The sequence below is a fragment of the Vigna angularis genome, chromosome 3, assembly GCF_016808095.1.
Source record: "Vigna angularis cultivar LongXiaoDou No.4 chromosome 3, ASM1680809v1, whole genome shotgun sequence".
Classification (NCBI taxonomy): domain Eukaryota; kingdom Viridiplantae; phylum Streptophyta; class Magnoliopsida; order Fabales; family Fabaceae; genus Vigna; species Vigna angularis.
This window is the reverse complement of record NC_068972.1, coordinates 2,593,884-2,619,129: the sequence shown is the minus strand read 5'-3', so window position 1 is coordinate 2,619,129 and position 25,246 is coordinate 2,593,884. Positions and strand designations below refer to the sequence as shown.

At 31.6% G+C, this 25,246-nt stretch overlaps 2 protein-coding genes across 2 annotated transcripts; both read left to right on the top strand.

Moving 5' to 3' along the window:
- Positions 1-1,695: 1,695 nt before the first annotated feature.
- Positions 1,696-8,273, top strand: LOC108326632 (chaperone protein dnaJ 15). The gene is made up of 11 exons (XM_017560236.2): positions 1,696-2,241; positions 3,479-3,602; positions 4,335-4,417; positions 4,500-4,611; positions 4,698-4,802; positions 4,907-4,957; positions 5,695-5,784; positions 5,868-5,976; positions 6,081-6,229; positions 6,311-6,364; positions 7,758-8,273. The coding sequence occupies exons 1-11, from the start codon at positions 2,111-2,113 to the stop codon at positions 7,980-7,982; spliced, it is 1,233 nt and encodes a 410-aa protein (XP_017415725.1). The 5' UTR covers positions 1,696-2,110; the 3' UTR covers positions 7,983-8,273.
- An 8,732-nt stretch (positions 8,274-17,005) lies between these two features.
- LOC108325543 (zinc finger protein GIS3) lies at positions 17,006-18,338 on the top strand. Its single transcript, XM_017558631.2, has one exon. It carries the CDS (start codon positions 17,396-17,398, stop codon positions 18,188-18,190), a length of 795 nt encoding a protein of 264 aa, XP_017414120.1. The 5' UTR covers positions 17,006-17,395; the 3' UTR covers positions 18,191-18,338.
- Positions 18,339-25,246: the final 6,908 nt, after the last annotated feature.

Here is a 25,246-nt window from a genome sequence, read left to right as displayed (position 1 = left end):
AAGTGTTGAACTTGTTGGATGATGATGGTCTATAATGTTTTTTTTGTCATTTAATAATTTTCGTTAATTGCTTTAAATATATTTTATTATTATTATTAATTTTTTAGATAATTATATTAATATTATATATCAATCAATTTTATTTATCAATCTTATAATGTTTTATTTTATCAATTGCAAGATTAAAATAAAACGTTATGATGTTAAATATAAAATATATTCTTTTTGCAATATATATATATATATATATATATATATATATATATATATATATATATATAAAATAGTGTATACTAGATTTATTTATTATAAAAATTCTTAAATTTATATAATTTGAATACTCATACAAACTTAAGCTATTGTTAATTTTTATTTGGATTGAGAAATGAATTTGTTAACAAAAAAATAAATACATACTTAGTCTTGATCATAACCAAAATGCTTAACAAAAATAAATATATATATCGATGAACTTGATTAATTTAATTGATAAAAATACGAAATATTAAGTTAATACACGTGCCAAATATTGTTCTATATAACATTATTTATTAATTTTACGCATTTATTAAAAATCAAACAAAATATTTTTAGGGACTAAAAGTAAAATATCAATCTAAAATATATTTGATCTTAATTTCTTTATGCATTTAAGTTTATTTATCGCAAAAATCACTTATTTAATGAAGTTAATCGGTATTCTACCTCTTACTAATTTTTATTTATTTTTCTCAAAGTTTTTTTTGTCTTTTTATTTAGTTCCATTTTTCTTTCATACCTCATTTTTATAGTAGTTTTAACACATTTTATTACAATTGAGGAATTAAGAATCAACTTTAATCAATCCGGTTTTTAAATAGAGTATGTTTTTTTTTTACTTTATAATTTTTTTTTGATAATTTTATCATCAATATTAGTATGAGAAAGGATATTCTCTTAACTTAAAATTCTGTTATTGAATATCATGCACTAAATCCCCAAATTTCAGAATAATATTATTACTCTGAAGATAAACATTTAAAGTGATAAAAGCTAAATTAATTATAATAGCCTGTAGGATAGATTATATGGTTGCAATAATGATAAATGGCTAACAAATATTGATTATAAAGGTACGATTGTTTATTGAAATCCATATTTTGACTCGTGTATTCTATGTCGAGTATTTTGAATAGTTTAATTTTTTATTATTTAAGCCAATTTTGATTATCAAATTTGTTCATTTATTTTTTTGAATTATGAAAATTTATTGAACGAAATTAATTTTTGTGAAAAATTCGAAAGTTAAAAAAAAATTGGTCGTTAGATGCTTAATTTGGTGAACAAACTAAATGCTAACCTAAATTTTAGGATTTTATAGTTCGAGAATAAAATAAAATTTAACATTTAATTTATAAAAAATAAATATAAATTTATTTTGAATGGACTAGCAAAGAATTACCTATATCTAAAATATATATATATATATATATATATATATATATATATATATATATATATATATATAATTTGCCCGTAATATTTTTATGTCATCGTAACAAGTCTAATAAATTACACGTGAAAAAAATAAATCCAGCCACACGAGTTTAAAAAACCGGTAAATGAAAACTTGCGGGATGTAATTGGGTCAAACGTTAACCCTTGAGTATTCCTAATTCCCAATTAAACTAAAATGAACTAAAATAAAATAAAAAGAAAGAACTTGTCTTGAAGCGGCACGTATCACACAGAAGCCATACCTACGAGACTCAATCGAGCTTCTTTCTCTTCCTGCAAATTCAAAATCCAATCCCAATCTTTTTCTTTGGCTTCGTTTTCTTCATTTCAAATTGACCTCGCTCTTAGTTTCGCTTAGATCCCAAATCCTACCTCGCAATTTTTCTGCTTTTTCCCATTACGAGGAAAGAAGCCAACTCACGACCGATCCAATGCCGCTTTGAATCGCGTGCCGTTTTCCTTCGTTGGGAACATCTTATTGCTTTTGAATTCAAATCTTGGGGCAGCTGGGTCGATGAGTAACATGCCACACTGTTTCTGAAACACAAAGGTCGTTTTTGTTGCCTTTGGAGCTGCACGGTGTTTGAAGAGAAAGGGAGAGAAGGGGTAGTGAATGGGAATGGGTTCAAAAATGGAAGGACCGTCTACCCCAGCCAATCGACGTGACCCATACGAGGTATTGTCCGTGTCAAGGGATTCAACCGATCAAGAAATTAAAACGGCGTACAGAAAGCTTGCTCTTAAGTACGTTTCTGTCTTGTCTTTTGATTTTTTAATTCCCCTTTTGATTTTGTGCATGTTTAGTATAGTTTGAAACTTCCATGTGGGTACTGCACATGTCGTTCTGTCTGTTTGGGAAGTTGCTGTCTTTGTTTGCTTCAAGTGTGTTAGGTTTTCTTGTTTTGTTTTTAAGTGGTTTTTTTTCTATGCAAATGAAGTAGTGTCCATCTTGTTGGATTTCGGATATTTCTTTTCAATGAGAAAGAGGGTTTCTCTGAATTTTTTCTTATGTAAAACGCGGGCGTGTCATCTTAAGTGAGATAGGTCATTGAAGAACATTTGAGGGTGATAAACATTCTTATATAATCTGTAGTAGTAATAACTTCTCATGTTACAAATGGCACTGAATCAAAGAAGGGGACTAGGGCGCGGAGATCTGGGAGGAGGATTAAATCTGGTAAGTACAGAACTTATTTGGAGTTTCACCTTAGTTATCTACTTAGTAAACGTTTGCATTAGGGTTTTAAATGCTGTTCTGTAGCAGCATAGCGGAAGATGGCCACTACAGGGGCCTCTGCCGAGTTGTTTAGTTTGGTGGCGGTAACAGACCAAATAATGGGCCGAATAGCGGCTGGGATGACTGTGCTATGAGTTGTTTCCAGAAACCTCTGAAAAGTGACTATAGGGCTTTTCTCGAGGGCCGTTTTTGGGGTTTCAATTCCAAAAGGGAAATTACTTCTGTAATGGTGGCAAAATGATAAATAAATGTTGGATTTAGAAGATGATGATTCCTATGTAGGAAACTCTTATGTAACTTTTTGTTGATATTTGCTTGTATGTTTTTGTTTAAGACATATCAATGGCTTTCTATTGAATATTGTGAACATATCATATATTGAGTAACTTCTATCATTTTTTAGAATGTGTATGTACGTAGTATATGTTATATAAAATATATAAAACTTTCTAAATAACAGCTATCCAGCTACATTGTTTTTGAGGTTGGACACTTGGGATTCAAAACAGAGTTTGCATTACAGATAAAAATAGATTCGAAACTCTATTTCTCATTGTAGAATAACATCAAAAGCATCTATTTAAGTTTTGTTCATAATTCAGAACATATACAAGTACTGATTTCAGTTTTTTGTTTTGGTTTTCTATAAAACAAGAGTTTGTTTACTTGTTTTCTGGTTATATATGCCAATTATGATGAAAAACGTGCATGGGATCTCTTTACACATTTCTATACAATTGACAGGTATCACCCTGACAAAAATGCCAGCAATCCTGAAGCTTCGGAGCTATTTAAAGAGGTTGCATATTCTTATAGTATCTTGTCTGACCCAGAAAAGAGAAGGCAGTATGACAGTGCTGGATTTGAGGTCCCTTTCTTTTCCATGCGAAATCAAACCCTATTTTCTCTTCTATTTCTGTTTTCTTTTTTTCCAACTCTTCCTACAGCATGAAAACAAAAATATGGCTTGTGACATTGGACAAATCTTAAGCTATCTCTCTGGGCAAAGTAGTAAACAGATAAAAATTGTGTTTTTTCTAGTTAGCTGTATTTTTTTTCTAGGGAGCATGATCAGCATGTTTTAACATCTTAAATTTCTTGTGATCTATGTTTGAACCTGCTAGTTTGTATTATTACTCAACATTTATATCCCGGGAGGGAGGAGCTAAAACATTTATATTACCTGTCTGCAACTTGGAATTCAAGTGGAATGCATATATATACATTTATGATATTCTTTTAACCAAAACTGTATTTCATATACGCTAGTGGTGAACTTTTTGTCATTTATTTCAGTATTGACTTCGTGTACATAAGTGCTACTTTTTGGTTTACATATCTATGTTTTATTTTGTCAGAAATTTTCTTTGCCCTCAATCCATGCATTCATCTTCATTCTTATGGCTTGTTATTATTTGAAAATTCATTTTTCTTCACTGCTCTTCTCCTTTAATGGGTGTATTGTAAATGTCTTGATTTGTGTAGTGTTATCTGTATGTATCTCCTAAAAACTTTTAAACATTTCATTTCATATTCTTCCCGGTATAGTTCTCATATCGATATGCAACATTATTTAAGATATTCTGCCAATACATATCAGGCACTTGATGCTGATAGCATGGACATGGAGATTGATTTGTCTAATCTTGGGACAGTGAACACAATGTTTGCAGCTTTATTCAGGTGTACATTTAGTGCAAGACTATTTGTTTTCAAAATTCTTCTTCCTTTGCTTTGAATTATTTCTTATTTTATTTTGTTACAGTAAACTGGGCGTCCCTATCAAGACAACCATTTCAGCTAATGTTCTGGAAGAAGCTCTTAACGGAACTGTTACAGTTAGACCCCTTCCAATTGGAACATCAGTTAGTGGAAAGGTTCTTACTTTCTTCACTATGGATGAAGCAAGACAGTAGTCATCTTGGTCGTGTATGTGTTCCACTTATGTCACAATTTGTTGCAGGTAGAGAAGCAATGTGCTCATTTTTTTGGTGTCACAATAAACGAACAACAAGCTGAGTCAGGCATTGTAATCAGAGTTACTTCAACAGCACAAAGCAAATTCAAAGTATCACTTATTCTCTTATGTCTTTATTAACAATTCCCTTGTCCGTTTGTGCTTTTGATTCTGGTTTTGGTATTGGATTGAAATATTGAAGGGTGATTTTTCAGTTGCTCTACTTTGAACAAGACGTGAATGGAGGCTATGGTCTGGCATTGCAGGTAAATTTCATTGTCCTAGTGCTTCTACTGCTCTACACTTACTCCCTTCTACCCTTTGGACTCGTTGGTTTAATATAAGATTGAAATAATTATACCATCAGTGAGTGAGTTGAGGTGGTAAGCCCCATCAATCATTTAGGCTTGAGAATGAGCGTATAAATCTTGTGAAAGTGAAACTTGTTGTCGTGGGAAAGGTACATAACCTTTGAGAATTCAAGTCTTGTGTTTTCTTCAACTCTGGAAGAGTCTAGACTATAGGTTATTCTACTATTATCCATTAATAAATAGATGAACTTCTCTCTCTAGTCTTTTTCTTGTAACATAATGTTGATAGTCATTGATCGTTAGAAAAACATGATGGCACAAATTTGAATACTGCCATGACTGCCGTTAAAATTTAAGACTAATGGTAATTGTGTTTCTCATCTGGATAAAACCAAGTCCCCATGATGCCAATGTTTGCAAAACACTTCATGCATTATATAGAGTAAGTGGATGCTCCTCACAAGTCAGAGAAACATAACACCATTTCTCTGTGAAAGAGCTTTGCATGGCCCACAAGTTGTAACCAATTATTTCTATGAATAATATTGAGATACACCATGTGGTATTCGCTACTTGTAATTGATTTGTAGATTGCACAAACTGTAGATAGTTTTCTTTTGATGTAATGCATGTGAAAATCCTAATTGGGTGTATATTTAGTTGATATTGTATGAATCTATCTTTCTATACAGGAAGATAGTGAGAAGACTGGCAAGGTGACATCTGCAGGAATGTATTTCTTACATTTTCAAGTGTATAGAATGGATTCAACAGTGAATGCGGTATGGAAATTATGTGCTTTAGGTTTCTTTTCCTTTGCTGCGGACTGTTTAGAAAAGGTGGTTACTGTAAATGCTATGTGCAGTTAGCGATGGCCAAGGATCCTGAAGGGGCCTTCTTTAAAAGGTTGGAAGGTCTTCAGCCTTGTGAAGTCTCAGAACTAAAGGCTGGCACTCATATATTTGCGGTTTATGGTCTGAATAATTTATTTTGCAATATTGCTCTTTTTCCAACTTAGGCTATTTTTAATTAATCTGTTTTAGTTACATCTACCCTGATTCAACTTAATATTGTTTAGGTGATAACTTCTTTAAGACTGCTAGCTATACTATTGAGGCAGTATGTGCAAAATCGTATGAAGATACCACCCAAAAACTGAAGGATGTTGAAGCTCAGATTTTAAGAAAGAGGAATGAGCTACGCCAATTTGAAGCAGAATATAGAAAGGTTATTATTTTCTTTAGTCATTCGTAGTTAGTGTTTTTCTTGAGACATTATAAGGACTGTTGTTTCTCTTAATACCTTCAGGCATTGGCACGCTATCAGGAAGTGACAGACAGATACACAAAAGAAAAACAATCTGTACGTTCTTTCAACTTGTGCTTCTGTTACTACATCACTGTATATTTTTATAAATGCACAAATTTGCATTCTTTTTATTCCTGGGGTTTTGGTGTTGGCGGGCTAAAATACACAAAGGAAATACTTCAACTATTATGCCATATGATGCTCATCTTAGGTTGTCTTTAATATACATCATCACATGATTGATGTACTCGATTTCAAAGAATTGACTTTTAAAATATGCTTATTAATGTATCCCTATACACTGGTTACTGGGATTGGAAGTTCTCTTGTTAAGCAACAGGATATGGTCATATTGGACAGAAAATCATAATGTTTACCAAATATAATTAGCAGGTCTTGCAACAAATCATAGTGAGCCCTTGTTTAATAAAGGTTTATCTTTCTCTCTGTAATATGACCATATTTTGTTACTCAACATTGGGATAAGATTCAAATCCTAGTCACTTGGGCTGAAGCATCAAGCATGAAGAAAGTGAAATCCCACTTCAACCTTGCTAGCAATTATAGTTTCCAGGCAACTAGCAGACCCTATCACTTTGTCATTGATACCAAGATTGTCAAATTTGAGAGGTTGAGGAGGGGAGCTTTCGTAGTTCCAAATTCAACTTGTAAGACATGTATGCATAACATCGTACAATAGTTCAATATTTCCACTGCATATTAAAGAAAAGAAGCAAATCACAATAATAAAGAATGATAGTAAATTAGTGCTAAATAAGATTAAACTACATAGTCACCTAAATTATACATAAATTCATGAAAGCATAAATTCTTAATGTGAAAGAAATTGAAAAAGGGGTTAATTTCTTTAAACAATTTGATTACTAATAGAACAGTCATTGTGGAGGTAATCACACAAAAATTACATTTGATTTCAAACTAGTTAACCTGTTTCTGGACTCGAGAATTTGACAACCTTCTCCTATCTGGTGTTAAAGGGCCCTTACTCTTAAGGCCTAAATGCATACGATATTCTTTGGGTGCTTGCGCATGAAATTCAGGGTTTATGTCTATACATGACCTGAGTTGTGTATTTTGGAATTGTAAACATTGTTGCTATAAAATATTATTTCCGATTGCTTTCTTTTGGTGACTTCCAAACTCAATTTTATCATGTGCAGACTTCAAGTCATGTTTTGGTTTGGTTTGTTTTAATTTTTAGAACATGTATTGTCTTATATTTTATCACATTTTACTTGTTCTGAAGAAATTGGTGAAATTGCGGAAAACATGTTATAGTTTATTTCACCATTTCCTTCGCAAGTTTTTTAAAATAGAAAATAAAGCGATACTTTTCCAGTTGTTCGTGAAAAATACGTGAAGCGAATAAATTAAAAGTGTTTTTCTCTTTGTGACCCTATTGATCCTAATCTGCTTTGGTATGCAGGTAGACGAGCTTCTGAAACAAAGGGATGGTATCCATTCTTCCTTCACCATTGTGAAGTCAACCAATATTACTGGAAATGGTAGTAATTTTAGCAATGGAAGTTCTAGCAAAATGACTGGTGAAGAGAGCCCTGGTGAAGATGGAGGGTCAGATGGGAAGGACAAGTCAGGCAAAAAGAAATGGTTTAACTTGAATATTAGGGGTTCTGATAAGAGGTTGGGTTAATATTTTAGTTAGTAACCATGGTTTTGCTTCTCTGTCAGTCAGCTTGGGTTGCAGTTGCAGTTGCAGTTTATGTCTGGAATATTTTTCATTTGCTTGGTTCCGACAAGTTGGTTAATCAGTTCATTGGTATGTGATGCATTCGAAGGTATACAGTATATGTTTTACTGTTTCCTATATTTTTGCACTCCTACAAACAAACAGGATCCACAGCATCCAATTTCCTTGTAGAATCCTATCATCAACGCTTATAATTTTGATATTGTTATTTGTAATGATAATTCATTCTTGTAAGTTACTTTCTTCATCCTTGCTCTGCATATACAAACACTGTAGATATTTTATGTTGTATGTTTGAATCTTTACTTTTGAAAAGAGGATGATTTCTATAGAAATTAATTAGAATGCAGTACATGCTTTACCCTAATATTCATTCATATGTTGCCATGTATGTTAAAACTATTGTCTTTTAATAAATTGTAAATCATATTTATCGTTTTACAAATTTAACAATTATCAATCTGATTCCGTGCTGATTTTTTCTGCACTAACATATACACGTTTGTCATCCCATATAATAGTATGACTTTGTGCAAAAAAATTTACATTTCTTGTATATTTATAAATACTATGCAATATACATGATATTCATTAGTATTCACACAAGAAAACACCAGTTTTTTTCTGTCCTATAATTTTGTCTCTTTGATATTGATGTGTTAAGCTGTCACGAAATTTGCTTTGACTTAATTTTGGTATGAATTTATTTATTCTTATTATTGATTTTTTTTAAAAATAAAATTACAGATCTTACATTATGGGGAAAAGAGATTGACAAGTCAACATATGAAGTATTGTAGTCCTAAGTTGTCACTAATAATAGACATTACCATTTAGAAATATGTTGATAGTTTTGACAGGAAGAAGGCATTATAGATTGATTCCATCAAACAAAAAACTGTTTTTGTCTTTACCTTTTGACTCCCAACAAGGAGTTCAGGAAGAGTGGGTCTGATATGTTATTGCCATCTTTTCATTGAGTTGCAAACTATAAATTTCAAACATAATCGACCAACCTTTCTTTTACACTTAGTTTTACTTTATTCCTTTCCCACCTTTTATTCCTAACCAACACATTACCTCGATAATTTTCCTACTTTTCCAATCAATTCATTAGAAAATTAAGTACTACCACATAACATACACAAATTTATATATCATCAAATCACTAAAAAGAAAAATAATGGTTGACTGACTTTTTATTAGAATTGGATTAGAAAATGAAAAATAACTATTTTCAAATTATTTAAAAAAAACATTTCATATTTATTTCGTGACAGACAAGGTTAGGAAAGACATATTTTACAAAGTCTTTTGCGATGAATTTCATTACAAACCACTTTAAGAGATATATTTTACAAAATCTTTTGCGATATATTTTACATACAATTTCATTGCAAAATTTCATAAAACTTACACTTTTACAATTTTTTATTTATAAAGTTCTCATTTTCATACATTTATATTTATACGATAAAAAATAAATTTTTATTTCAGTGGAAATTTATTATAAGACTTAAATTTCAAACTTAAACTTGGTCTTTTTTTTCTTATAGATGGACGGATATACACAATATTATATAAAATCTATCAATTGTTCGTCCGAGCATCTTCAACTGATGATAAAGAATCTTCAAATGATACGAATTTAAGGACAAATTCTCTTCAAAAAGGAGGGTATGATAGATGACTATTTCTTGAAACACATATGAGAAAAACTTGAAGAACATTTGCAATTCAAAGGATCTATGACAAGATCAAAGATCAAAACACGTCTCCTTAAATCTTATAATTTTTCATGAAGAGAGGAATTTAAAGAACATGAAGATCATGAGCACAATTGAAGAATAATTTAGGAAATTAAATAAATTGTATTTTTTATTTTAATTGTAAACCATTTGTTTCTATTTTTCAAGTTGTTTTTGATCCAATATCCTTGGGCTTTCTTTTAGGATTTCTTAGGTGCCTTAAACATTTGTACCTATATATAGGGACACCAAATACATATATGTAGACACTCTTGAATCATAATATATGCATTTGCATTTTTGAGAGAGAATTCTCTTGGTTCTTAGTTTAGAACTCTGATACTTATCAAAGATTAACATCTTTGTGGCGAATCTTCCTTAACTTATCAATCTGCTAGATTGTGCTGTCCACATCTCTATCTTATTCTGTGTTCTTTTGTACTTCTTTTGAGGATTCAAATTTAGAAAAGATCATACTCTTTCCAAGACAGAATCGTATCAACTGAAGTGACTTATAAGAGTTATTTGAAGATAAACCTATTATTTTAACAGAGATTACACACATAAATTGTTTAGAATTGGATTTGTTTATCAAAACATTTTTTTTAAAATTTATAAACAACTCTCTTTAAATTTAAATACTCGTGTATGCAAGATCTATATCAAAATATATTTTTTTTATAAAAATTATTGTAATTTTAAGTGGAGATACTTTGAAAATAATTGTTAGTGAAGAATTCTTCATTGTCTTGCAAAAGTAGAAGTGAGAGATTTAAGAGTAACATCTCAAGAAAATTATAAAATCAGTGGACATCTACTATTTCTTTATTTTTTTTTATAATTACAATTATTTAATGAGTATTATAAGCAAGTTGCCCAAATTTATGTTGGGTTCCCACTCTTGGATTTACTCAAGCAGTTCCTCCTTCGTTCAAGGAACCAGAATCTAATAATTATGTTTATATATCCGACCGTTTCGTGGACAGTTTCCCTTCCAATTAATTATCCAATCGTCGTACCTAGGTAGGTAGCAAAGTAAAGCATTTTTTTTTATCACTCTTCCTTGTTTAAGGACAGAACTTAAATTACTCAACGGTTCTATTGGATTCAGTTTGAAAATTCTCTCACATTGAGATTACGTCCTCATAATCAATTCAGTTTACATGTTCTACTTCCTCAGCATGCAATTGAAAAACAAATAAAAAAAATTAAAATAGTTAATAAGGCGTGATTTGAAGAAATTAGATAGCAAATATCTGTATCATATTGGTGAACAATAGTCGAGGTATGGCAAGATTCGAGCACCCTCAGGTCACCTTCATCTAATTTTAAATTTATGTTACTTAACTTTATTGTCATTGCATATTAGTTTTAATTATAGGAATCTGAATCAACGTTTGTCTTTACAAGAAAGACAAGAGTTCCAGAAAAACGAAAGTTGTCTTATGTTTGGCAAAAGTGGGGGGAATGAACATGGGGAATCTAGGTTTGGGGAAGAACATGTAGAGATTAAAAAGCATTCCAATCATAGAAAATAATGAAAGTTAATTAAATAGGAAAGAGGGTGGAACAGCAGAAAATGGCATCTGGTGAATGCAGATAATCTGCAGAATTGTTTTTATTTTATTATCATTATTATAGATATATGGGTGATGTATAGTTAATGTTAGATAAAAAAATGTCACGTGCAAATGTTCCCTAAGCATGGATGGGTTTGGGTTATATGTTATGTGAGTGGCATATTGCATTAGCATATAGTGGTATAAATGTTGGTCACTTTATTAGCAAACCACGCACTTCTTCTTGTCTCATTGATTGACTACAACAGTTCCCTCTCATCTATCAAAAACTTCATTCTCCAAAACTTTAAAATGCATATTTAAAACTCATAAAAAGTACAAGGAGTTTTCAAATTACGTTTTTCTTCCTTTCTTGACCATCTAATCTACTTAGGCTTATCTTTCACGTTAATTAGGTTATTAATTGTTGCTTTCTTAATTATATGAGAGAGAGAGAGAACTAGATATACTTAAAGGTAACTCCAACCCACAAAATATCCGAGAAATTGGTTTTTAAAAAGGGAAAAAAATTAGTTTTAAAATGAAGTAGGTAATGTCACTTGGAATACATGGAGGGGCTAATTGAGTCACACGCACATTGTTTGGGGGTGCTTAAAAAAGCACTTGGAACATATCTATAAAAAGGATTTCCAACTTGAAATCTAAGTCACATTGAGGTTATCTTTTAATCCTTTATGGATGCTTCCAAAGTAATGGTTGCAAAAAGAAAGAAAGATGATTAGAAAGTTAATGGGGTTCTAATATGATAGGATCATGTCTATCAATAATCTTATTAAATATTTGGGTTTATAATTTGATTGGTTAGATTTACTATAAGCACAAGTTGGTGGGCCATAATTAGGATCCGGGTGATCTTAATGATAATATCGGAGTCACTTCAATCAACAACAACAAAAGAAAGCATGATTAATGCCCTCCACGGAAGTGTTTTTTTCTAAAATTGATGGTGGAAACCATTACAAGAACTTGAAAAATTTAAAAATTAATAGAGGAAGTAACTCTTAGTTAATTGTTTTTAGGACAGTTGTTAATCAATCAATAACAATGGTTAAAGTGTGATTGGGCAATCCTCTCACCACACCCAACTTATACCAAGTCAAGACACATTTTAAGTGTTCATGTGAGCAAATTCCTAGTGCTGCATGGTCCCAACCTCACTATTTTTTCGATAAAACAATCTTACAATACGGAAAATATCATTAATCTTTACTATTCTTCTGTAAAGACAAAATAAACCTTAACCATTTTCATAAGCTGTTCTATAAAGTATTTTCAAATAAGCTATATCATAAATTATTTTTATAACTCGTCTCCTTTTTATTCAATTTTCGGTTTACATTTTAGCTTGGATATGAATACCTTTTCAAATTACTTGATTTTTCAGTCTTATTTTTGGGTTCATTTTAAAGAGTCTGCACTTTTATTCAGATCACTGTATTCGTCTTTTGTATTTCTTAAGTTTATAGTCTTCACGATCATTCGACCTTTTTTTCCTAATACTCGAATGATTTTTTGTATTTTATTTCCTATTCTTTTAAATTACTTCTTATCTAATGTAAAAAAGTTATTTGTTTTAGATTTTATTCCAACAAAATATTTATTAGTTTAGTTATTATTAATTACTAAATAAACCTCTAACAATGTTGTGGCGTAACACTTAATTGTTTTTACTTACATTTTAGTTTCTATACATATGCTCTTTTTATATTTTGATCTTTATACTCACAAAACGTTTATGTTTAAATAGTTCTCCACTAAAATATTTTTTTATATATAAATATATTTTTCCCTTTGCTTTTTCTTCTTCATCTTCACTTTCCATTATTTTATTTCCTGTTCTTAGATGACATCATATAATGTAATGAAAAATATGTTTACTGATTTTTCGATCTGAAATTTATTGAAATAATATCGATAGTAAATTATATGCATATAATATATTGTTCACTTAAAAAAATTAAAGAAAAATGTATATTTTAAATTATTCTTAAAAACGTGTTAATTTAACATAACCGACGTAGATTTTCTATTTCAATGTTAATTTGACATTTTCAACTGAGACGTTATAGAATATCTTTTAACGTTAAATGTCAGAAATAACATAATATAAATTTTCTTTTTTGTAATAGTAACATCTAGAATTAACCATAAATTTTTAGTTCAATATATAAGTATAGTTTACGAGTATTATACAATACCATAGATAAAAAATAATTACTTTGAATTTCACAGGGAAAAAAAGCTTTTACAAAAAAACAAGATCAAAGTACTCATTTCATTGAAATTATTTTACCATTAAGATGGTTATTTAGCAGGAAAATTGAAATTAACTTTAGTGAAAATCCATTTTATGAAGTGAATTAGAGAAATAATAATTATGGATGGATGCATGAAAGAATGAGTTAGAAATAGAAGATAGTAGAAGGAAGAGTGGAAATGGTACAGCAGCAGATGGTGAGGATATGATTTGGAAATAAGTTAACAGTGTGAAACATCGTAATCAAAGAAATTAAAGCGAAGTGGGTAGAAGAAGAAATTAAGAAAGCCATTTATGGAATGCAACAACACACAAGATGAAGCCAAAAATTGGTACAAACATTTTGGTTGGTCACCCCTGGTCCCAACAACAACTACTGTCTCTACGTGAAAGTCCTTTTAACCTTTTTGAATCAGACTACACACATCAATACGAGATTGTCAATTTCGTTTCTCTGTGTTGTGTGTTCATTTCGGAGGGGGCCTGTAGCCACTCTTCACCCTCATCTTCCAATTTTAGTGGCCCAGCTATACCTACTTTGCCCAACCTATATTTTTTTATTCATCTTTTCACATCCCATAAAATTCTTCTCAAAACATATTAAATAAATATTTCTCATCAAATAATTAAAACAGATTTTTAGGGTGAAGGTGTCTGTTTAATGAATTGGATCCATCATCTCCTTAATTAATTAGAACCGACAGGGAGATTTATGCTAATGATAATTTATTATTACGAATCCAGGCAGCAATTAAAAAGGAATATAAACATTCACTGTAAAGGTTATATGTGTCAAGGGATATAAGAAATAAATATTTATATTTTTGTTGAAAATTTGACTAATTTGGAGGGAATGGTTTAAAAATAGAAGGCATATTGGAAGGAGGGGACAGGGAGGGTCACATTAGGAGTTGTGACGAAAACTTTAGAATTGAAGAAGGCTATACTTTATAATTTAAAATTTGGTATGATAAATATTGGCATAAGTATTAGGATTATGATTAATTATGCTTTTTAAGTGGGAGACTACAAGCCTACAAAAAGCTCTCACTCTCACTCTCTCTCGGAGTTAGTAAGATTCGCAGAGATCTCTCTCAAAGCTAAAACCAATATATAAATTATATATAGATTTCAACGTCAATCACGCAAACATCATAAACAATAATTCATCATCATCAACACGTAACGGTGGGGACCCAAACCCTAAGTTTCGCAAACACACCTGAACCTTATAATATTCAATTCAATGCCCTCCATGTCATAACATTACAACACCCTTTCAGACAACCCCAACTCGCAAGTGTACAATAACTAAAGAAAACTCAGTATCATCCACAACCTTATTCTGCTAACTTTGACTTTATTCACTAAATTGCCATCTTGCCATGTGTAACAAGAATCCAACTTGGAATAATGTCAAAGGATAAACATCTATGAAAATTCTTTCCTCTTTCTCACGGACACTGGATTCATATATCCAGCCTCACAATATTTCCTTGAAATTACACACAAGATATCAGTATAAGAGCACTGTAATATATAAAATATGTGTAGAGTAGATGATGTAGGTCTTGGTTGGAGCATTTCGGTGTTTGTACCAAAAAACACATCCCTTGTGTGAAAGAAGCGTATCTAGCCTGAGATGAATACGGAGGAATACGATGTTGACACGTGGGACATGCAGCAGTGATTAGTGGGGCGGTGTTAATTAGATCTGAACGCCATATATGGTCTGGTTTAGGATCTTGGATGCTATACTATGAAAGCTGTTCTCTCTATCTCACTTGTAGGGCCCCTTCTGCTTTTTCTAGAGACAGATATGTGCAATGGTGGTGGGTGAAGCTGTCGGTTTATAGATTCAGCCAACAAAAACTAGTAATATATATATATATCTCTCATATATTTAAATTTTCAGATTATCAAATTTTGTTCAGTGGTAGGATTTTTCATTCACGTGATGCTGTGAGAGAAGCTAAAAATGGAAACAAATAAAATAAGGTAGTGAGGTATGGATGGATTCAAAATCTGATTTTGGGACCTTGAATGGCTTTCATAATTCTTTGCATCAGCTGCAGAATTAGTTGGAGTCAGCAGAGGCCAGGGTGGGAGAGGATAGAGACATGGGCTTCACGGTGGTTTATTGGGTTTCGTTCCTTCGTCAATGTTCAATAATAATATATGTTTTAAAGGATGGAATATGTTATGTCAAAAGTGTCCAATAAAGAGAACTTTCGATTTCAAATGGAACATCTGTTTTCCGAATTGATGCCTGATTAATTAATTGGTTAGCCATCTTAAATAAAGTCATGGAGAAAAGGGTGGCATGAGCATTATGGAGTGATATATGTGTGCGTACGTGTCATGAATGAATTGGCTCTGAATGCTGAAGTTCATGTTGAGTCAGACCTTTAACAAATGTTTGTCAGTAGATTATGCAAGGTGGTAAGCTTCTGATTGGCCATCTTACGCAACGTTCAAATGCATGAACTTAGGTTGAAAATTGCCAAATATCACAAAAACTTTTCTAACCTGTTGAAAACTTCTTGGGCGGGGTCTAAAACTAAACATGTACATATGTGGAGTTTATTTTTAAGACAGTACACACATCTTCACAAAGTTTTCATGTTAATTAAATAGAATACTTATAGTAAGACAGCATGGCTTGAAATTTCTCCAAACCCTAATTCATAAATAGAGACCTCCAATGACTTTTTTTTCTTCTTTCTCTCTCTCTCTCTCTACTGATTTGAGTTAGACATACCAATTATTAAAGTGTGTGATGGGTTGGGATGATAAACCAGGGAATGGGTCCAACTGTCTATTTAATTTTGAATATGTTAGTCATCCAGTTTAATGGCTTTGATGCTGCTACATATAAATAATTCAGCAAATGCAAGTTGATTGAAAGAGACTAGGAGTTGCCCTTCAAAATAGCTACCCTTTATTTTGTTGGTGAGTCACACCAACTAAACATATATAATTTTATGTACAGTGCCTCGTACATACACGAGGGAGTTTAAGTGTGTGAAGCAGAAAAGAGAATGATATGTGGCTCCCTTCCAAACCCAATCATTAAGACTTTCATCCCGTGCCATACTCCCATCACATGCATCACATTCTCAAACCTCACCCTCATTCCATTCCCCTCCCATCTTTTGCATATCAGTTTCTTTTTCTTTTACCCCCCAAACTGTTCACACGTCAAATAATTCATTCAGACTCTGGTGAATTCTGTCTTTTTAATATATAACATCTGCAAAATAAGTTAATAAACAAACTAAATATATTATATAAAATTATTTCAATTCCGAATCAATTTCAAGATTAAACCAAATACAGAACATTCATTTAAAATTGCATTAATTGAAATTGTATAGTGATTATGAATCCGAACAGAGGTTTAAGAGGGACACCTTTGTAATTTGAAGAAAGGAGTAAAAAGGCAATGGAGATAAAAACTGTATCAAGAGACAAATTCCAAGCCTTTGGGTCCCTTGGCTGTGGGTCTTCTAGGGTGGTGTTCCCATATTTTCACACACTTTCTTCTCCTTGGGACATCCGCAATGACCCCACTTTCTTCACCTTTTATTTCTAAATTTCTACACAAAATTTGCTTTTTGTCAAAACCCATTGAATCCTGGGTATAAATAGACCCAAACACATGCAACAAACTACTCCTTAATACAAGCACATTAAACTACCCCTACCTTTCTTGTTCCACACTTTCACTACCCTTCTTCAACTCAACTCAACTCAACTCAAATCACGTCCATGGAAACCCAACTTGACTACAAAGCCAAAAGAGCAAACCCCACTTCCCCAACAAGCCTAAAGATCTTTGGGTTCAGCGTCCATGAAGACATCACCATGGAAGAGGAAGACGAGGTGGTCATTCATGATGACATGGAAGACTCAACCACCAAGGCATCTTCCACTTCCCCATCTGCCTCGCCGGACTCCGCCGGTGCCGGTTCCGGACCTCCGTCCTCCGGCGACCGGAAATACGAGTGTCAATACTGCTGCCGAGAGTTCGCAAATTCACAAGCACTTGGTGGGCACCAGAACGCGCACAAAAAAGAGCGTCAACAATTGAAGCGTGCGCAATTACAGGCCACGCGAAACGCCGCCGTTTCCTTTGCGCGGAACCCCATGATATCCGCCTTCGCCCCGCCGACGCACCTGCTGGCTCCTCCGGGTTCTATGGTGGTCCCGGCGGCCCCGTGGGTGTACGTGCCGCCACGTTCTGCGCCCCCTCCCTTCCACGTGTCAGTATCGCACGGCTGTGCCTTCCCGTCGGCGAATGGCCACAACGGGTTGAGTAGTAATAACAGTAACAACGTTACCATAACGGGTGTGAAATCCGCGGGTGCAGGGATGTTTCCCTATGTTGGCGTTGTAGGTGATTCGCAATTAGCTTTGTCAACGGTGCAGGTGCAGGCCCGGGCCCACCACGCTACGGTTGATGGGCCCTCTTTGAGTAGGTTCTCCAAAGGGGATGGTGGGCCCAAATTTGATGATGCATGGGGCTTGGACTTGCACCTTAGCCTTGCGCCAGCTGCGCCGTGACCTCTCGGCTCGGTTCGGCTCGGCTTGAAATTAAGTGAGTGTAACCGTCTCTTTGTTCAGACGCGCCGTTAAGGGCATATATATATTGGCTGTTTCAGCTTCGTATATTGTACATTTTCAAAATTTAATTGCTATTTTTTCACGTAAATTATTTCACTTAGTACACATTACAACTGCTCTTATAAATTCACATCCGCTAATTTTCCATTTATTTTTCTCTGCCATACCATTTAAGATTTGTACAGCACCATACATTTGTAATTCCATTTTTTTTTAATTTTCGTCTTATTATATACACCTAAAAGGATTTAAGAAGACTACTAAATAGTTGATAAACGTACCTAATTAATAAATGAAATTATCACCTTAAACTCAAGAAAATGTATCTTAATTTATACTTTAGTGAGTTAACTTGTATAAGTTATTGTTTGGATCTCATCAAAGTTTTAACTCATATAAAATTATTGGCACAATCAATTTAGTATCATTAATAAAGATGCTCATATTTGTAATCTTTAGCATGGAATCGGTGCACTATTTTTATTGAGCACATTGTGGTCCATTAATATAATGAAAGGATGCTAATATAGCTTTCAATAACAAGAAAACATATGATTGGCTTTTTAATTAATTTTTAAGCCAGAAAAGTCTTGCTAGTGGGCAAGCGACTACATTAATTAAAGAGAATTAAAACATCAATTTGTATATCAGATGTTTATGTCTGGATTGGGGAGAGTGGCCTATCTGATATTTATTTTAACGTGTTGAAGATCAGCAGTCTGGATTTGGATTTTTTACCAGGATGTTAATATTATAACCACACACACACACACACATATATATTCCTATGGCCAAAAATGAATAAAAGTGTTTAAACAGGCATGAACTGGCCTCACTAGTCACTATAATACCTATCTTTAGACAGGTTGTACACAGAAAGTACAACCAATGTGAAAAGATTATACCATTAAACGTAATAAGAATAATCAGTTTCAAAATTATTTTAGCAGTAATTTTTTATTGAAAGTTATTTTAATAAAAAAAAATAGTAGAATTAAAATAAAACACATTAGTGAGCATTTTCACAAATCTTAAGTCCAGCTACTGTGATTGTGAAATTTTCAGAACTTTTCGTCATATGATCAGTGATCTTTGAAAGTATTGTACTTAGCTGAGGTGAAAAATGAGAAAAAGATAAAGCATCCCAACGTATGGTAACTGCCCAATACTTGTTACATGGTATCAGAATCTTACATCTATATATATATATATATATATATATATATATATATATATATATGCAAATCTAACTTAGCCACCAGAGTTTTAAATTACATTCGGAGCCACATTTTCATGATTGTAACCTTTAATTATTCTGGAAATTGAGATAAATATGGCAATTAAGGCCAAAATCGCGGTTGGAAAAATTATTGGTAGCCACCAAGGAAGATTTTATGAGTGTGTATTTAATTAGGTTAGATACATTTCTGCACATATTATGCAGAAGGTAGTACGCAATCTTTTTTACCTTCCTTTCATGGTTTTATTGCTTCTGTCCTTGGATCAATGGTTAAAAGAGGTGGTAATCGTGAGAATAACAATAGTGTCAGAATCACGTGGTCACAACACATGAAGCTCTAAGTCTATTATTGAGCAATGACACGATTCAAGGAATGCTTTGAAAACGAAAAATCAACAATAATTATTAAATTTCACTCAAGTGTAAAGGGGAAGTTTCTGGGTAAACATTTTGTGCAACATATGATGGGTGAGGAAGGAAATGATAACTGGTCTGTTTCTTTCTGTCACCATGTTATAATGCCACATTTGATGCCTTATCAAACACGAATACCTTATAGCTGATTGGAGACATCAATGAAAAACCAAATAATTGTGTCCCTTGTTACATAAATGATCAATTTAATATATATATTCAATAACAGTAACCATGCAAGAAAGAGATAGAATCTCGGATGAAGATTGATGTATTAATTAATTCCATCGTTCCCTTAATTGATTTTCATGATCTTTATTATGTCTCTCAAAGAACGTGAAATATATATGAGCTTCTATATATTAACCCTTCGATGGTTTGTTGGTACCTTATTTTCTTCTTGAACATGAAAGAGTTGATAAAATGTGGGACCAATGGCAAGAATACTAATATCTGAGAAAAGGCAATTTGGAAATGAAAAATTAACTTTGATTAGCTGATTGAAGAAAAAGTGTTTCATTCTAATACGCCAATCTTTCGTTGTCTTCCATAATTCACTGAACAAGCTTCATATCTGTGTTCAATAAGTTGCTGTCCAAACACAACGATGGTGACAGAGAGAGTTTTCATTTGTTGAGAAAATAATAGACAAGAATTGGTGCTTACTCTGAAGAGACTTGTGGGTAAGAGTAAGACAAGCTTTTCACTAATATTTTAAAAGGGAAACTTTTAATTGAAGAAATAAATTATTTATTACATTACAAATATAAAAGAAAAACTAGCCCACTCCAGCATTAGAAAGTTTCTTGTTATATAAAAATATAAGAGAGAATCAATTTATATAATTGCATATGTAAAGAGACAATTTTCAATCTTGAGCTCAACCCACCGTATAGAGACACAACTAGAGCATTGTGTCACAGTTTGTTTTCTCGTATTAAAAATGTTTAATACCTCTTTTAATCCTAAAAAAGAGGAGAAATGTTCAAATTCGTCTTTTTTTTTTTAAAAGTTAAAAAGGATCACAATTTATGAAAAAACTATTCAAGTTAATATTTTTTTGTTACGACATCAAATTTTTAACGGTGCACCTGTCACCCTCAACAAAACATAATGACGTGTTTAGTTTATGTCATTGCGTGGCAGTGTGAAGTTAAATGACGTATAAAATTTAAATTTAAAAAAAATATTTTGGCAGAGGGTAGGGGCTGCTTGCTCTGGGTTAAAGAAGATGCACATGCTTCATCGCGCCATCTGCATCTTCTTCAAAGCAAGCACTCTCTACCTTCTGTCAAAATATTTTTTTAAAAAAATTTAAATTTTACACGTCATTTAACCTCACTGTCACGCAATCACATAAACTAGACACATCATTATGTTTTGTCTAGGGTGGCAGCTACACCGTTAAAAATCTGACGCCGTAACAAAAAATGATTAACTTAAACAATTTTTTCACAAGTTGAGAGCTTTTTTAACTTTTTAAAAAAGGAAGGACGAATTTGAACACTCCCCCTCTTTCGAGAGACCAAAAAAGGTATTAAACCTATTAAAAATATGTAAGTTAAAATACTAATTTACTTTTTTATTTTTGTTCAGTTTTTTCAATTCTCAATTTTTTCTTAAATAAAATTTTAATATTCATTAATGTTTTAATTTTGTTCAATTTAGTTTTTTTAACTTCATTTAAATAACTAACAAAATAATGAACAATGTATGACATGTTAATGTGTGTTTTTTAATTTTTTCAATTATTACTTTTTTTAATCTTTCCTAATTTAAAAAAATGTTTGTATCAAATCAACATCATACCACATAATAGTAGTAGCAACATGTGTCACAGTGTCAGTGTTTTAGTTTAATTTTTTTTAAAAAGTGAAACAATTTTATCCTTTTCAAATTCAAATCAAACTAAGATTTTGAGTTAAAGTGATATTTGAGTTGTGAAATGTCTTTTATGTTTTTTCTCACTAAATCTAACACAAAATATCATTATATCAAAATCATTCATATTTTTATTAAATATTTCTAATTTAGGGTTATAGTTGATTTAAAATCAGAATGAAAATGTTAGAAACATATATTAATACTATTTGTTTAAAATTTTAAGAGTTCAAAATCACATAAACTATTTAATACTTTATGTGATTGTTAAGTTAAAAATTAATTAAACTATTTATATTTTATGTGATTTTTAGGTTAAAAACCAATTAAATAATTTAACTTACATATTAGTGTAATATTTATATAAAAATTAAATTTGGTCTTAATTTGAATAAAAAAAAATTGCTCAATTTTTTAAAAAAATGAAATTAAATTGAACAAAAATAACGAATATAAAAATTAAATTACATATAAAATACTAACATGTAATATTGACATTGATATGTGTCACTCATCCTAACACGTGATACTCATCCTAACACGTGATGCTATTACTTTCACGTGACGCGATGTTAATTTGATATGTGAACATTTTTCTAAAGTTAAGAAAATTTTGAAAAATATGAAAAAAAAATCATGAACATGACATTTTCGTTGATTACTTAAACAACATTAATAAAAGAACTAAATTAATAAAATTGAAACGTTATTAAAAAAATATTATGCTGACCTGAAAAAATAAAATAAAAATATAGAGTAAATTAGTATTTTAACCAAACATGTAATAAATTAATTTATTTAATAGTAAAAAGTTTCTATCCCATGATTTATGGTAACCTGTCAACTTCAGTATTTTTTTCAAAGTTTATTAAAGGAAATAGTGTAAAAAATATACAACAGTTGTGAAGAAATGAATAGTTTGAGGTCGAAAATTATATCTGAAGAAGAAGAGTTTGTAAAGGACAGAAAGGAATAAATTTTGGGGAAGAGAGTGATGAGGTAGCCAGAAACGGTCATGTTGACAAGTGGTATATTCCCAAAATTCTCGATCTATCTATCTTTCTCATGACTTAAAGTGAAGTTCAGAAATATTGAATGTATATTAAATGGAATTAGGATAATACAAGGTCGGTGCTTTTGGCACCCATTATGCAAATATATATATATATATATATCGAAATCTTTTATTCAAACATGTCAAACCCAAAAGAAGATTTGCTCACTTTAAATAAAAGCTAAGACGATTCTATCTGCCTAGCTTAGCAAAAATCTTGGTTTCAATTTATCTTTTAGTTGGAAACAGGTGGAGTTGGTTTTCGCAAGGGAGGTTAAGGCAAGAATACGAATACTTTTACATTTTATTAAGAGGTTGGATATGCTTTCGGTTTTACCTTTCTCATCTTATTCTGGTTGCTTCGATTACTGATTTTGATTTTGATTTGTGGAAGAACAAAAAGGTCGTTTCATTTTGGAACCATGATGATGAGATATTTGAAAACTTGGGCAGTTAGAAAAAAGATCGTTGCTTTCTTTAGTGCTTTTCAACACAGGAGAGTTAATTATCCTTAGTGGTTGGTGAAGAAAGAAACTAAGAGACCTTTTACACAATAGAATTAAAACAACATTAGATGTTTGAACTCCTAAGTTAATCTAACATGGCTTACACACGCAAGTCACCAACTAGTCAAGCTTTCTTGTAAATTTTAACCCCAAAACCATCTTCTGCTTTCTTATTAGTCACTTTAATCCAATTACAGACATGATTAAGTTCGTACGTGTTCATAATAGTAAAAAAAGGTTTTTTTTTTTTGTATTTTTGTTTTGTTTTCTGGCCACATCTGTTAAATTTTTCTCTCTTCTTTTATTTTGTGTCTTTGAGCCACTTACACATCCCAAAAATGGAATGTACTTTAACCATTAAAATAGTCCTGAAAGGATGCATGTGGGTTGGGACCATGAAATTTGAATTGGTTGTTAATGGGGAAGCCATTCGTGTTGGTTGTAATTGGGTTGAGGGTGATGAAGAAGTTAAGAAAGAATAGGTGAGGCATTACGGTGATGATAACCAATCTACACGAAAACAAGGTTTGTTTGTTATAGCAGATAGTGACTTTTGCAAATTACTCTTCTCCGAAAGTCTGTGTTTACGTATCATAGCTTTGCACTATTGGTCACAACTAAGATGTAAAGTGACATTGTAGGAGTTGGAAGATGACTAAGACAATATTTTTTTCTCCCTTTCTTTTCCATTTCCATCCCCACAAACTTGGACACTCATTGGTTTCCCCATGTTATCTCAGTCTCACTGTTTGTTTCGAATTAGGTAGTATTTTAAGACAATTTTTTAAGGAAAATACACTCAAAATTATGATTTTCAATCAATTTTAGTCAATACTTACCACCTTTCTTAGTAGGGATTTGAGTCTCAATTAGCTACGTCATTGAAAGTTAGTCTTTTTTCCTAGTTGGTACGAAAATTCTATTTATATTCACATTTTCAACAGTTTTTCTGTGATCAAGATATATAGGAATCCCTATGTTATGTCACTTCTGTCTCTCTGTTACCATAGTGTAAAATATTAGAATAATTTTATTAATAACTAATCTTTTTATTGAAAAGTCGATTAACTATATCTTTAAAATTGAATATCTTCTTTCACATTTTTTATTAATATGTTGAGATTTTAATCAAGGATACTAGTCCATTTAATTCGAACTAACAATTTATTATTTGACGTTATTTAAGGTTATTAATTTCACAATTAACAAAAACAATAAATGTTTTAAATAGGTGAAAAAAATCACTAAAATGTTGTTACTTTTTTTCTCGGCATTTATAAATGCATTATTTAATTGAAGACAGAACTGTGGAATAAAGCTTTTAATATTTCCTTCAAAATAAAAATGTCAATCAATATGAAATAAAGAGAATAAAAGATAAAGATATGGTGAATAATAATAAGATAAAGGGAAAAGAAATATAAATTTTAATATCTGGGTTGATTAAATGAGATGAGGAATTAAAAATTATAATTACATATACTGTGACAGATGCTCTTGACATTATAGAATACACAAGTTGTTAAATTTAGCTCGAGTTTCTCTAGAGTAATAATGCATGAAAGTGTGGCTTTTTGAATCGGATGCATTAGGTATAATGATTTTTGCTGGACCTTTTGCTTCCATTTGGCATATGCATGGTTGGGAAAAGGTGGAATAATCATGGCTGAGAAAATTATTTTCGACGGGGGAATTGAAAAAGAGAGTAATAAAAGGGATAAAATCTGAGACTTCTCAATCTTTTTTTTTGCTGTATCGCACGAATCATGAGCACAAATAGTATCTGTGCTAGTGCTATTATGAACTCAAAACTGTGCAACACTTCTTTTTGGCAAATTCCATAAGACTAAATCTGTGGTATACTTAGATTTCAAGTTTTCTGTAAAACTTTCAATTAGTCT

Excerpts from the sequence above, each read along its gene's own strand:
- LOC108326632 (XM_017560236.2), top strand. The coding sequence starts at position 2,111 with ATGGGAATGGGTTCAAAAATGGAAGGACCGTCTACCCCAGCCAATCGA. Across the intron at positions 4,418-4,499 it reads ATGTTTGCAGCTTTATTCAG|TAAACTGGGCGTCCCTATCA; the intron begins GTGTACATTTAG and ends ATTTTGTTACAG. Across the intron at positions 4,958-5,694 it reads GCTATGGTCTGGCATTGCAG|GAAGATAGTGAGAAGACTGG; the intron begins GTAAATTTCATT and ends CTTTCTATACAG.
- LOC108325543 (XM_017558631.2), top strand. The coding sequence starts at position 17,396 with ATGGAAACCCAACTTGACTACAAAGCCAAAAGAGCAAACCCCACTTCC.